This window comes from Lichenostomus cassidix, chromosome 1, assembly GCF_008360975.1.
Source record: "Lichenostomus cassidix isolate B80296 chromosome 1, HeHo_3.0, whole genome shotgun sequence".
In the NCBI taxonomy this organism is placed as follows: domain Eukaryota; kingdom Metazoa; phylum Chordata; class Aves; order Passeriformes; family Meliphagidae; genus Lichenostomus; species Lichenostomus cassidix.
The window spans coordinates 813,563-825,038 of record NC_139479.1 but is presented as its reverse complement, the minus strand read 5'-3'; the positions used below and the strand labels follow the sequence as shown (position 1 = coordinate 825,038).

The window sequence follows — 11,476 nt, the reverse complement described above, 5'->3', positions numbered from 1 at the left end:
GCCCTGGGGCAGCCGAGCGCAGCCCCTCGGGCCGTGTCCGAGTGCATCTGCAGCTGCACCGACACCGTTTGCAGCGCCGTCTGTCTCTGTGCTTCACGCTTTTGTTGCGTGTGCAGCCCAGCGGGGCTGGCGGGATAGAAAACTACTTCCGATGGCACTTTCCCCTGGCCCTGTGGAACCACATGAGGTTCTCATGGTGCCACTTCTCCAGCTTGTCCAGGTGCCTGCGGATGGCCCTGTCCTTCCGTGGTGCCCCTGAGTGCCATTGCTAGAGGCACTGATGAGCCCCAGTGCCCAGGCACAGCCCTGAGGGACACCCCTGCTCCCCTGCCTCCCACGGGACATGGAGCCACTGCCCACAAGGCCCTGGCACGTCCAGCTGGCCAATTCCTTGTGCCCTGGACAGCACAGCCTGCAAAGCCAGGGCTCTGCAGCGTGGGGCTGTCTGTGGGAGCCAAAGCCTCTCAGGGCTCTGGGCACAGCAGGGCCACAAGGCCACAAGGCCAGGGCTGCTCTGGGACACTTCCTGGCTGCTCTGTGCTGCTGGGGTGCCGCGTGTGGCCTTTGTGACACAGGCGCTTTGTGTCAGGGCCCTTTGTGATGCGGGACATGGTGGTGGCCAGAGACCTTTGTGACATCAGAGAGCCCCAGCCTGGCTGGGGGTATATAAGGGGCGCAGAGCCCTGGGCTGCCTCGTCCCAGGAGAGTTGCTCTCTGCTCTCAGTATGGACAGAGCTCGAAGCTGGTCTGCTGAGTTGCTGAAATTGGAGAAAGTGACAGGGCACCAGAAGGTGCTGCAGTGGCTGGAAGCCAATTTATTCAACAATGATGGGACTGAAGAAGAGGAGGAAGCTGACAGACACCAAGAACTGAAACAGAGCAAGGACAAGATGAAGGTCCAATGGCTAGACCTGTTCGACTCCACATCATATCTTGCTTTCAATGTTGGTGAAAATGTGCTTTCCAAAGGAAAGTCCTGCAGAGACCAAGACCTGTCCCAAGGGGAAGATGCCATTGACAAACCCTTGGGCTTGGTCGATGACAAGGACCCCCTGGAGGGACCCAGCTGTTCCAGGAATTTGGGCACAGAGGTGGCAGGAGAGGCAGCCCATGTCCTGCCTTGTGCCTCTCCTGCCCCATGGAGTCACACAGATGCTGCCCCGGCCAGAGCTGCTGAGGAGGAGCAGCCCCCCGAGCCTGTTGCAGCTTTCCAAGATCAGGTGCCAGAGGCACAGCACCAGCTCTCCAAGGAGCATCCTTCCCGCTTCAGGAGGGTGCTGTGGGCACTACAGGAACTGTGCAGGCTGTTCTGCTGTCCCTGCCTTGTGCCACAGCCCGAGGAGTAGCTCAGGCAGGGCAGTGACAGCAGGGATTGCTCCCAGAGCCTCCCTCCTGTGGGACTGCAGAACACAGGGCTGCCAACAGCAACGGGAGCTGGAGACAACATATGGGAATAGGAAGATGAGGATGAAGACAACAAAGCAGAGGAAAATGAGGACGACACAGATGAAGAAGACAAAGAAGAACAACAGGAAAAAGAAGAATAATTTTAAACTACATAGAATAAGAAGAATAATAATAAGAAAAAGAATTTTAAAAATACATAGAAGAGCTATAGGAATAAGAATAGGAGTAAGAATTAAAGATACATAGAAGAAGAGTAAGAAGAATTTGAATATAAAAAGACAGAAAAAGAAGAAGAGTAATAAGAATATGTATTCAAAATATATATAGAAGAAAAGTAGAAGAGTAGTAAGAATAAGAATTAGAAGAATACTTACACTCACTTGAAAAAGACCTGCTCCAATCGAAGGAAGACAAAGAGCTGTCCCAAGGGGAAACCAGCAGTGAGCAGGAGCTGTCCTGTTGTAGTTCATAACTGTCCCAAATGACAGAGGACATTTATCCCTTTATCCCAAACTCACTGCCATGTGTTTTTATTCTAGGTCAGGGACTAAGGTAGCAGCTGTGCGGTAATGAGTGAAATTAACAAAATATTAAGATATTAATAAAATAGTAGCAAATCTTTAACCAAAGTTTCTGGTATTTTTCTGGATGCTCCAGCTTTTATGGTTCCTTGTGTCCCTGAGCATTTACGATTCTTGGGTGTTCCCTTCCCCTGCTGGGTGGCTGATCACAGCCTGTTCAGAACAGATGCTCCTTTCTGCAGCTGTGCTTGTCTGGCTCTGCTGCACCTCGGGAGCAAGGCGGCTGCTGGCAGCAGAAATCATCATGGCATCGTGGAATATGCTGAGCTGGAAGGAGCCACAGGATCACCCAGTGCCACCCTGCCCTGCCCAGACCCCCAGCAATGCCAGCAATGATGACTAAGGCACTGTCCTGACCCAAGTGCAGCACCTGCCTTGTGGAACCTCGGGAGGTTCTCGTGGACAGGGGCGGTGGGCAGGTCAGTCCTGCCACTGTCAGACACTGAAAAGGAGGAGGGGGCCTTTGGAAACGTGGAGCAAGAGCTTTCCCGGGGGAAGATGAGACATTGCAAGAGGGGAAGGCAGGAACCCGCCGCGCTCCCCTCAGCGCCCCGCGCCATGGCGGCAGCAATGGCGGCGCCGCTCCCTCAGCACCGCCCCGGGGCGGAGCCGCCGCGCTTTGGCGCCAAGAGGGGAGCGCGGCTCCTCCGGCACTGCCCCGCTCGGCCATGGCCGCCCCCGCCGAGCCCGGACACTCGCCCGGCTTCAAGAGGCCGCCGGCGCTGCTGCGGCTGAAGCGCAAACGCCCCGGGCGGAGGAGCGACCCCGCCGCCACCTCCGACACCACCGCTGCCCCGGCCCCGCGGGGACCCTCAGCGGCCGCCCGCCGCCGCAACCCCTTCTCCAGCCTGGACAACGCTCCGCAGCGGGCGGCCGCAGCTCCTCAGCCTCCGGTAGCGGCCCCGGCGGGAGGGGATCCATCGGCAGCGCCCTTCTGGCAGGTGGGACCGAGCCCCGGCAGCGGGTTCCTCAGCTCTCAGCCCTCAGCCATTGCCCTTAGCCCCAGACACCGCTGTGCCCTCAGCCATAGCATTCAGCCCTCAGTCATTGCCCTCAGCCCTCAGACACCGCCGTCCCCCTCAGCCCCCAGCCATCGCCCCCAGCCCCGCAGCCCCTTTGGAACCCGGCCCGGGGCTCGCCCTGCCTCCTCCAAGGCCCTGCTGGGCTCCGGCTGTTGCTCAGCGCTCTGTGGGGATCTTGTGCTCGGCCTGAGCGGGCTTTGTTTGCAGCCCGGGGGGCTGAGGGTCAGCCGTGAAATGTCCCTGCAAGGGCACTTTTTAAAATTATCCACCCTGTGCTTCCTTTGCGCTGTGCCTTACGCTGCTCTTTTATTCAGTTTTTAGAGGCTGCCTGTGAAGAGGAGCCCCGCAGGAGAGCAGAGCCTGCAGAAAGTTCTGACATCCTCGGCCTAAGCAAGGTATGGGGCAGCACAGACTGCTGAACGGATTCCAGCTGTTCTTAGGGTGCGGAGAAAGCTGGAACTGTTCAACATGGTATTTGGCCACCCATCTCTGTGTAAAAGAATGTACCAAAATGTCAGTATTCAAGGAAATTTGTTACATTGACATTTCCTGTGCTGGTGACAGTCTTTTGAACCCAGCCTTCTGCCTGACCTCACTGCTGCTGTAGTTCCATAGACAGAGATTGTTGTCTTTCAGTTTTGTTAACATGTTGACTGTAATTTTCCTGTTTCTTAGTTTTATATGTAGTTGAGATGAGGATGCTCTTCACCTGATAGATCTCCTACAGTCTTTTATTCAGCTACAGAAATGGAGCAGCTTCATCAGGCACATAAGGAAGAGAAAATTCTTGAAAACCAGTCCTTGAAATTGAAACAGAGTTTCAATAGACATCATCTAATGTTGTTCTAGGTACAGAAAATGAAGTTCAAACTAACTTAGAAGGATAGGAAAAATGACATCAAAGAGAACAAACTGTCCTGGAGGTGCCCAGGACTTTTTTTGGTATGTGACCTTACAGTCACCAAGAGAGGATGAAATTAAATAACCATTTTGGCATGGAAATTCTTGTCTTCATGAACATCAGGCTTAGTGGGGTTTTTTTGTTTGTTTTTGGTTTTTTGGTGGGTTTTTGGTTTGGTTTGGTTTGGTTTTAATCATTTATCCTCTTATTTGTTCCTAGTTTATATTGTTGGAAGGACTCATGTGAGTGAAAGCCCTCTTGTGTGATTTTATAGGAAATAGAATGAAGTGTTTCTATTAGAAGCTGGTACTGAGTAAAATAATCAAAATAATAATCTGTGCCTTTGGTTCAGCCTGTGAACAGGTTTAATTTTCTAGAGGTTAACTGATGCTGTTTCCATTTGGTCAGGACCTTCACTCACCTCTTGCTGTACCCAAAGTTCCCTCCTCACCAAGGCAGGAATTCCCTGCAGACTGGAGCATTAAAACACGGATTGTCTTCATGTCCTCCCAGCCCTTCACCTGGGCAGAGCACCTGAAAGCTCAGGAGGAAGCGCAGGGCTTGGCTCAGCACTGCAGGGCTGCAGAAACCACCTTGCCCCAGAGCGTGCAGGTGAGAGCTGGGCGGGAGGCTGGAGCTGCAGCCTTGCTGCTGGCAGCTTGGCTGTGCTCCTCAAACCCTGTGGGACCCGCAGGAGCCGCGGCTGTGCGCGGAGCTGCGCTGTGCCCTCCAGCAGAGCCTGGTGTACTGGCTGCACCCCTCGCTGCCCTGGCTGCCGCTCTTCCCCCGCATCGGGGCTGACAGGAGGATGGCTGGCAAGGCCTGTCCTTGGGCACAGGATGAGGCCTTGCAGCAAGTGCTCATGAGTGACTGGTGAGTTCAGCCTCATTACTGATGTACTGGGGGAGAGTAACACAAGGAGATTTTAATTAATCACACAATCACGGGATGGCTTGGGTTGGGAGGGACCTTAAGAGTCATTGCATTCTACCCCATGCCTTGGGCAGGGACACATTCCATCATCCCAGGCTGCTCCAAGCCCCAGTGTCCAACCTGGCCTTGGACACTTCCAGGGATCCAGGGGCAGCCACAGCTTCTCTGCGCACCCTGGGCCAGGGCCTCCCCACCCTCCCAAGGAATAATTCCTTCCCAATCTCCCATCTCTCCCTGCCCTTTGGCAGTGGGAAGCCGTTCTCCCTCATCCTGTCCCTCCAGCCCTTGCCCAAATTCCCTCTCCAATACGTCAATAGGAGAGAGCTGCCTGCTGTGACAGTGCTGTGTATTCCCATCACCAGGTCTGTGAGCTTCACCTCCCTGTACAACCTGCTCAGGGCCAGGCTGTGTCCCTATTTCTACGTGTGCTCAGCTCAGTTCTCAGTGCTGTTCCGTGCTGCGGGGCTGGCAGGCAGTGATGTCCCCACGGCTGCCATCGTCCCCACCACGCGTGGCCTGCGGGAGGCCATGAGGAGTGAGGGTAAGAGAGCTGGCCTGAGTCACTGATACAGGGCAGGGGCTGAGGGACAGAACTCTTCACTGCTCCCTTTCCTCTGCCCCAGGCATAGAGTTCTCCTTACCTTTGCTGGAGGAAAGTAGAACCAGGAAACAGAAAATCTCTGAGGAGACTTTGGAAACAGAAATCACTGACAGCCTCACAGGAGGCAGCAGTGTGGAGGATGCAGGGTAAGTAAAATCTTGTGCTGTGCTGGGATTCAAGGGCATCTCCAGGCTCCTGGACAGTCCATTTGGAAAATCTTCCTCAGAGGCACTGCCCTCGTAACACTGATCCTGTGTTTTCCAGTGAACCAGCTCCTAGCGATGATGATGATGATGATGGAAGTTTCTCTTGGCTTGAGGAGATGGGAGTCCAAGACAAGGTGAAGAAACCAGACACTATTTCTATCCAACTGTATCCTTCCCTTGATCTTCCAGATGTGTGACAACAGGAAACCCTGCAGCTGTTATGGTGCTGTGGTACACATTTAAGTTCTGTATAAGTTTTGGAGAACTGTTCTCCAGATATGAATCCTCACATTCCTGCAAGTAAAGAGATGCTGCATATTTTTTTTAGTTACTTTGCAAGTGTTTCTAGGAATTGAAGCCAGGATTAAGATACTGCTTAGTATTGAAGAATAGATCTGGGTGGGTGCAAAGCTTGGTGGGGTTCGGGTTTGTGGTTTTTGGACAGATGGCGTGGTGGGTTCACTGCTCCAGCTTTTCAGCACATGGGTGGTTCCCACTGCCCCCTGGTTTTCCTTTGACTGTGCTCCCCAGGCGCAAGGAGAAGCACGAGGTGCAGGTGGATCACAGACCCGAGTCGCTGGTGCTGGTGAGAGGCAGCAACACCTTCACGCTGCTGAACTTCCTGATCAGCTGCCGCAGCCTGGTGGCAGTGGCAGGGCCACAGGCAGGGCTGCCCCCCACACTGCTGGCCCCGGTGGCCTTCCGGGGAGGGACCATGCAGACACTCAAGGTGAGGGACACGGCTTCTCTAGGAAGGGGAAGGAAGTGGTTTCCTCACCCATGGGATCAGACCTGACTTGCTGTTTCCCTCAGGCACTGCAGTGGGATTGTTGTGGCTAAAGCCTGAGTCAGCATTTTGGCTGCAGCACAGGCTGTTCCTGAAATCCCTGTGCTGAACTGACATCCCAGCTTGCCCTTGGAGGCTGAGCAGATCTGCCCAGAGGGAAAGTGATAGTTAAGGTTCTCCCTGGATCTCATGGGGTCTCAAGCTATCCCAGCCCCTTACTCCAAGGAGCCCCTGAGCCACAGCTCAGCAGCTGTTCCTGCAAGGACTTGTTTGGATTGGGAGGGACCTTAAGGATCATCCCATTCCACCCCCCAGCCATGGCAGGGACACCTTCCACTGTCCCAGGCTGCTCCAAGCCCCAGTGTCCAACCTGGCCTTGGACACTGCCAGGGATCCAGGGGCAGCCACAGCTTCTCTGGGAATTCCATCCCAGGGCCTCCCCACCCTGCCAGGGAACAATTCCTTCCCTTTATCTAACCCAGATTTCTTCCCAGTAAGAACAGGATGAGCTACTTGTTTCATCGGAGAAGGTCATCTTCTTCTGCACTTTACTTCCCAATGCCTGCAGCATTCCTGCAGTCCAGGGGGTACATTTCAGGAGTTGTTACAAGGACAGTAAAACCATCACAGTCACAATACTGAGAAGCATTTCTATTTTCAGCGGGACTGTGGCACTGCAGTGCGATAGCTGGTAAGAATTCTTCCCTGCTGTTCTAATCCCATCATTAACCAGTCAATCCCGGTGTTGTGCCCTCAGGCTCGGAGTGTCAGCGGCCGTGCCCGAGCTCAGGGAGGCTTTGAGGACGTGTTCAGCCTGGAGGTGCTGGGGCCCATCCTGCCGCACGCCCTGCACGCCCTGACGCTGCTGCTCGGCCCGGCGCAGCGCGGCGCTTTCCGCGCCCTGCTCAGCCCCCACGAGCCCAGCGCCGCCTTCAACGCCAGCCCGGCCCCGCCCCAGGTGAGACACCGCCCGGCCCTGCCCGGGAGCGCGGAGAGCCAACGGGATCTTCCCTCACTCGGGGTGGGCAGCTCAGTGAGTGCCCGGGATCACCGCCTGCAGCCCCGGCCTGCCCGCAGCTGTGGGGCGATGGGAGTTCCCCACGGAACCACAGGCATTTCCCACAGAAACTCTCATTCCAGGTGTGTTCCCTTCCACAGGAAGCTGTGCAGCAGGATCTCCCTGCCTGCGGGTTGCATCCCAAGACTTTGGATCAGCTGCGGCAGTGTCCAACTCTGGGCAAATCGTCCATCCGACTGCTGGAAATGAAGGATTATGCTTACACCTGGAAGGTCTAGGAATGCAGGATGTTCCCTGCCAGGGGTGCAGGAGGGAGTCCCACATCCCAGACAGCTGCTGCACATGAACACTGCCAAGAGCTTTGAAAGGAGAGGAAGGGGAAAGGCCTTGGACATCTCCTTTTTTATTGTAGAAAGTGTTTTTAAAATAAAACTTGGTTTTATTGGTATGATTTGCCCCGGGCAGGTCAGTTCCCACAACTGTTCCAAATGTGGAATTTCTGCTTCTGCTCCAGGTGGGAACTTGTAACCAGTTTGGAATTAGAACCTGCCCAGAACCTCCCCATCAGGGGATGGGAACCAGATGAGCTTTGAGGTCTCTTCCAACCCAAACCTTCTGGGATGCTATGGATGGGTGGATTTTTCCCAGACTGTTCTCAGCACCCTGCCGAAGCTCAATAGCTGTACTTCCACACCTTGGGAAGTGTCCTGCCCCAGGGATCCAGCAGGGCTGCAGTTCTGCTGGAATTGCTGGTGTTTAATTGTGGCTTTACAGGAACTGCTGTGCCAATGCCAGCCTCGGGATACACGGAGCCAAACCTGGATCCAGGCCTTCCCTTAGGACACACCTTGGAGCACTAAACACTGATAGTGTCACATTTAGAGGGAGCTCAGGGCAGCACAATCCAAATTCAACTACTTTTACACTTGTTTCTAACTAATCTAGAAGCAAATTAATTAACTTTTTGATTACTACCAGACACCAGGAGTGAAAATCCATCACTAATGGCAGCAAGGGGGACACCAGGAGCCTGGGCTTGGGTGTGAATGACACTTCCAGTGACTCTAACATCCTCAGCCTCTGCTCCCACTAGAAATGTTTTCAGCTGAGGGAACAACTGTAATCCAGGGATGCCCAGGCTGGCAGGGTTGGGGTGTCTGGGCAGGGACAGGGGTGGCACTGGACGATCCTGTGGGTCATTTCTCCTCAGGATATTCTGTGACTACTTTCACCCCCAGGCTGTGAGTTCTGGAGGGACTCTGGCCCAACCAACAGCTGGCAGACATTTAAAATCATTGGAATTGTAACTCCATTGCTGCAGTCTGGAACTGTCTCCTCTCAGGAACTGCCCACTGCGCTCTTTCTGCCTTGCTCTGCACCAACACCAGAGCTGCAGCTGCTCCTTGTCTGAGGCCACAGCTTTGCCTGGAACTCCAGGAGCAAATCCCAGCTGCTCCCAGCTGGGATGCAGGGCTGTTCCTGAAGGAGATGTGGCTCCAAGGGACACACAGACCCACACCTTCAAGGAATGGAACACTGAATTCTCCTGAAAATCTATTTTTTTAAATGGAGTCTTCAGTGGGACTGGATTTCTCTGATGCTGGGAGAGAACTCAGGTCTTTACATACCAGGGCAAACAGGGGCACAAGAACAAGAACAGGGGATTGTACATTCCCGAATTTGATCGTGTCCAGCTGTGAATCCAGAGCTGCCATGAACAGCATGGATTGAACAGAATCCTCAGCAGCTCTGACATTTGAGCTCTGCTGAACCGAGTGTGGTCAGGAGCTGCTCCCAGCTGGGATGGAGACACACACCCTACCCTGCCCAGCACTCCCAGAGTGCATCTTCCCACCTTTCCTGGGGATTCACACCTCCCAGGCAGTGCACATGGTGAGGACAAGCTCCACACAGTTAGAGACTGAAGGCAAGATGCCAAAGGGAAAAAAGTTTAATTCAAGACAACAACGTCCGTGAAATGAAGATCAACTGAAGCATTTCCAGAGCGCTTGGACAGACTCAGAAGAGCTTTTTTGTCTCCAAACCAACCCCAATCCTCTGCTGCACAGGAGACTCCTTGTTCCATGACACTGACGGGATACACACAGCTCCAGGTATCAGGAATTCCTCAGCTCCACGGCCAAATGGTTCCTCACAGGAGGGTTTGCTCCTGCCCCAGACCCAGCTCAGGTTCACAGCTCACAAAGACTTCTCTGGGACAAGGATCTGAGCAACCCAAGTGCAGAAATCCTGGCAGCCTGCTCCTAACTCAGATCCATCAGGAAGTGTGCACTGCCTTTTCCAATCCCCTGTGCACACAGATCAAAGAATAATGCTTCTTAAATAAAAAATTAAATAAAAAGCAGGAAAAGCTTTCTACATCCTCTCTGTTGTCCAACTGCCCAAACTCTGATCAGGCTCCTTGAGGGCAGAGGATCCACATGAAACATTCCATCCCAAGGAGTTATTCTGTAAAAGTTCAAAGCAACCAAAAGGAACCAGACCTGCTCCTGCCATCCTGATGGCTGTTGAGAATCCTCACAAAGCCACTTCTGTATTGCGTGTTTCTTGCAGAAGGCATTTTGGCATATTAAATTCCTGTTTCCTGGCTTGGCATCCGTTGGAATTACCGCTTACTGACCAGGGATGAAGATTATGAACTTGTGCTGCTTTATTGACCAAGTTGGGTACAACAGTTGAAGCGTCATTCTACCCCCTCCCTCCCCCCGAATCCAGTTGTAGATTTGTTAAAGAGTTTAAAATTCACATGAACCACAAATCCGTACGATCAGCATCAGGCAGTGGATTCACTGGTTGGGAAGAGCAGCCCCAGGCCCTCCCCTCCTGGGGCCATGCAGGAGGCTGTGCCGGGCGCTGTCCCAATCCCCGCATCCCTCTGGAAGCGCCGGGGATCGTCCGGCTGTCCTGGAGCACAGGTGTCCCCAGGTGTCCCCACGCCAGCCGGGGCTGCCCAGCAGCACCTCCCCGAGCCCAGGGAATTCATTCTGCAGCCACTACAAAACTGTATCAAAGGGGCAACGTGCCGGCGGGAGAGGAACTGCAGGAGCTTCAGCCAAGGGTCTGGATTTCTGATGCCTCCAGAGTCTGTCGTCTGATTTAGTCGTTTAAGAAATAATTACATCACTAATGTAAACAATATAAACATACCAAAAACTAAGTATGATTTAAATACATTTGGATGGTACAAAAGAAAAACCTGTGGGTGTCTGTACAGTTTTTACAAGGTGGGAATCGCCGATGTATTTACAACATGAGAGGGCAAATACCATTTTCTTGTGCAGAGTAAAATGCTCGGAACCAGTGTCCCAGTAAAGCCAAGCTTAGCGGTGTGAGGCACTCCTGAACATGGTGGTATTGACCATGCTTTCCTTTGGTACGAGTCCCATGGCCTGCAGCGCCGCCGTGGCCGCCGTGGCTTTCGCGTGCTTCTTGTTAAGGCTGGCAAAGGTGGGCCTGTACTCATTGCCATTGACTCTCACCTGGGACAGGAACATGGGGTCAGTGAGGGGACAGAGCTGCTCCAGGACACTCTGGGCACACAGAAGCCATGGCTGGCTGCCTGCATGGCCATTCCATGGGATCCCAGCACGGTTTGGGTTGGGAGGGACCTTAGGGATCATCCCATCCCACCCCTGCCATGGCAGGGACACCTTCCACTGCCCCAGGCTGCTCCAACCTGGCCTTGGACTCTGCCAGGGATCCAGGGGCAGCCACAGCTTCTCTGGGAATTCCATCCCAGGGCCTCCCCACCCTCCCAGGGAACAATTCCCTCCCAATATCCCATCTCTCCCTGCCCTCTGGCACTGGGAAGCCATTCCCTGTGTCCTGTCCCTCCAGCCCTTGTCCCCAGTCCCTCTCCAGCTCTCCTGGAGCCCCTCTGGGCTCTGAGCTCTGCCAGGAGCCTTCTCCCCTCCAGGTGAACATTCCCAGCTCTCCCAGTCTGGCTCCAGAGCAGAGGGACTCCAGCCCTGGGATCAAGTCTCCCCAGTTCCCAGATTA

General features: G+C 54.0%; 2 protein-coding genes across 6 annotated transcripts in view; one reads left to right on the top strand and one right to left on the bottom strand.

Annotated features, from left to right (window-relative positions):
* The first annotated feature begins 2,581 nt into the window (after positions 1 to 2,581).
* Positions 2,582 to 10,241, top strand: DONSON (DNA replication fork stabilization factor DONSON). 4 transcript variants are annotated; one of them, XM_085074272.1, is made up of 10 exons: positions 2,582 to 2,929; positions 3,325 to 3,405; positions 4,320 to 4,523; positions 4,606 to 4,784; positions 5,207 to 5,385; positions 5,468 to 5,591; positions 5,710 to 5,817; positions 6,183 to 6,381; positions 7,196 to 7,396; positions 7,579 to 10,241. In XM_085074272.1, the coding sequence occupies exons 1-10, from the start codon at positions 2,657 to 2,659 to the stop codon at positions 7,732 to 7,734; spliced, it is 1,704 nt and encodes a 567-aa protein (XP_084930398.1). In that variant the 5' UTR covers positions 2,582 to 2,656; the 3' UTR covers positions 7,735 to 10,241. The 4 variants fall into 4 exon arrangements, with proteins under 4 accessions (XP_084930398.1, XP_084930178.1, XP_084930254.1 ...); XM_085074052.1 differs by having other exon boundaries at positions 2,597 to 2,929; positions 7,597 to 10,241; XM_085074128.1 differs by lacking the exon at positions 2,582 to 2,929 and having other exon boundaries at positions 3,322 to 3,405; positions 4,264 to 4,523.
* Positions 9,390 to 11,476, bottom strand: part of SON (SON DNA and RNA binding protein) — a 38,122-nt gene continuing 36,035 nt past the window's right edge. For both annotated transcript variants that reach the window (XM_085073057.1, XM_085072966.1), the window contains exon 12: positions 9,390 to 10,956. In XM_085073057.1, coding sequence (XP_084929183.1) covers positions 10,798 to 10,956 — 159 coding nt within the window. In that variant the 3' untranslated portion in view covers positions 9,390 to 10,797. The remainder of the gene's footprint in view (positions 10,957 to 11,476) is intronic.

Bases quoted from the DNA above. Each gene is read 5' to 3' on its own strand.
- DONSON (XM_085074272.1), top strand. From the start codon at position 2,657: ATGGCCGCCCCCGCCGAGCCCGGACACTCGCCCGGCTTCAAGAGGCCG. The intron at 4,524-4,605 runs GTGAGAGCTGGG...TGGGACCCGCAG, and splicing joins CCTTGCCCCAGAGCGTGCAG to GAGCCGCGGCTGTGCGCGGA. The intron at 7,397-7,578 runs GTGAGACACCGC...CTCTCATTCCAG, and splicing joins CCAGCCCGGCCCCGCCCCAG to GTGTGTTCCCTTCCACAGGA.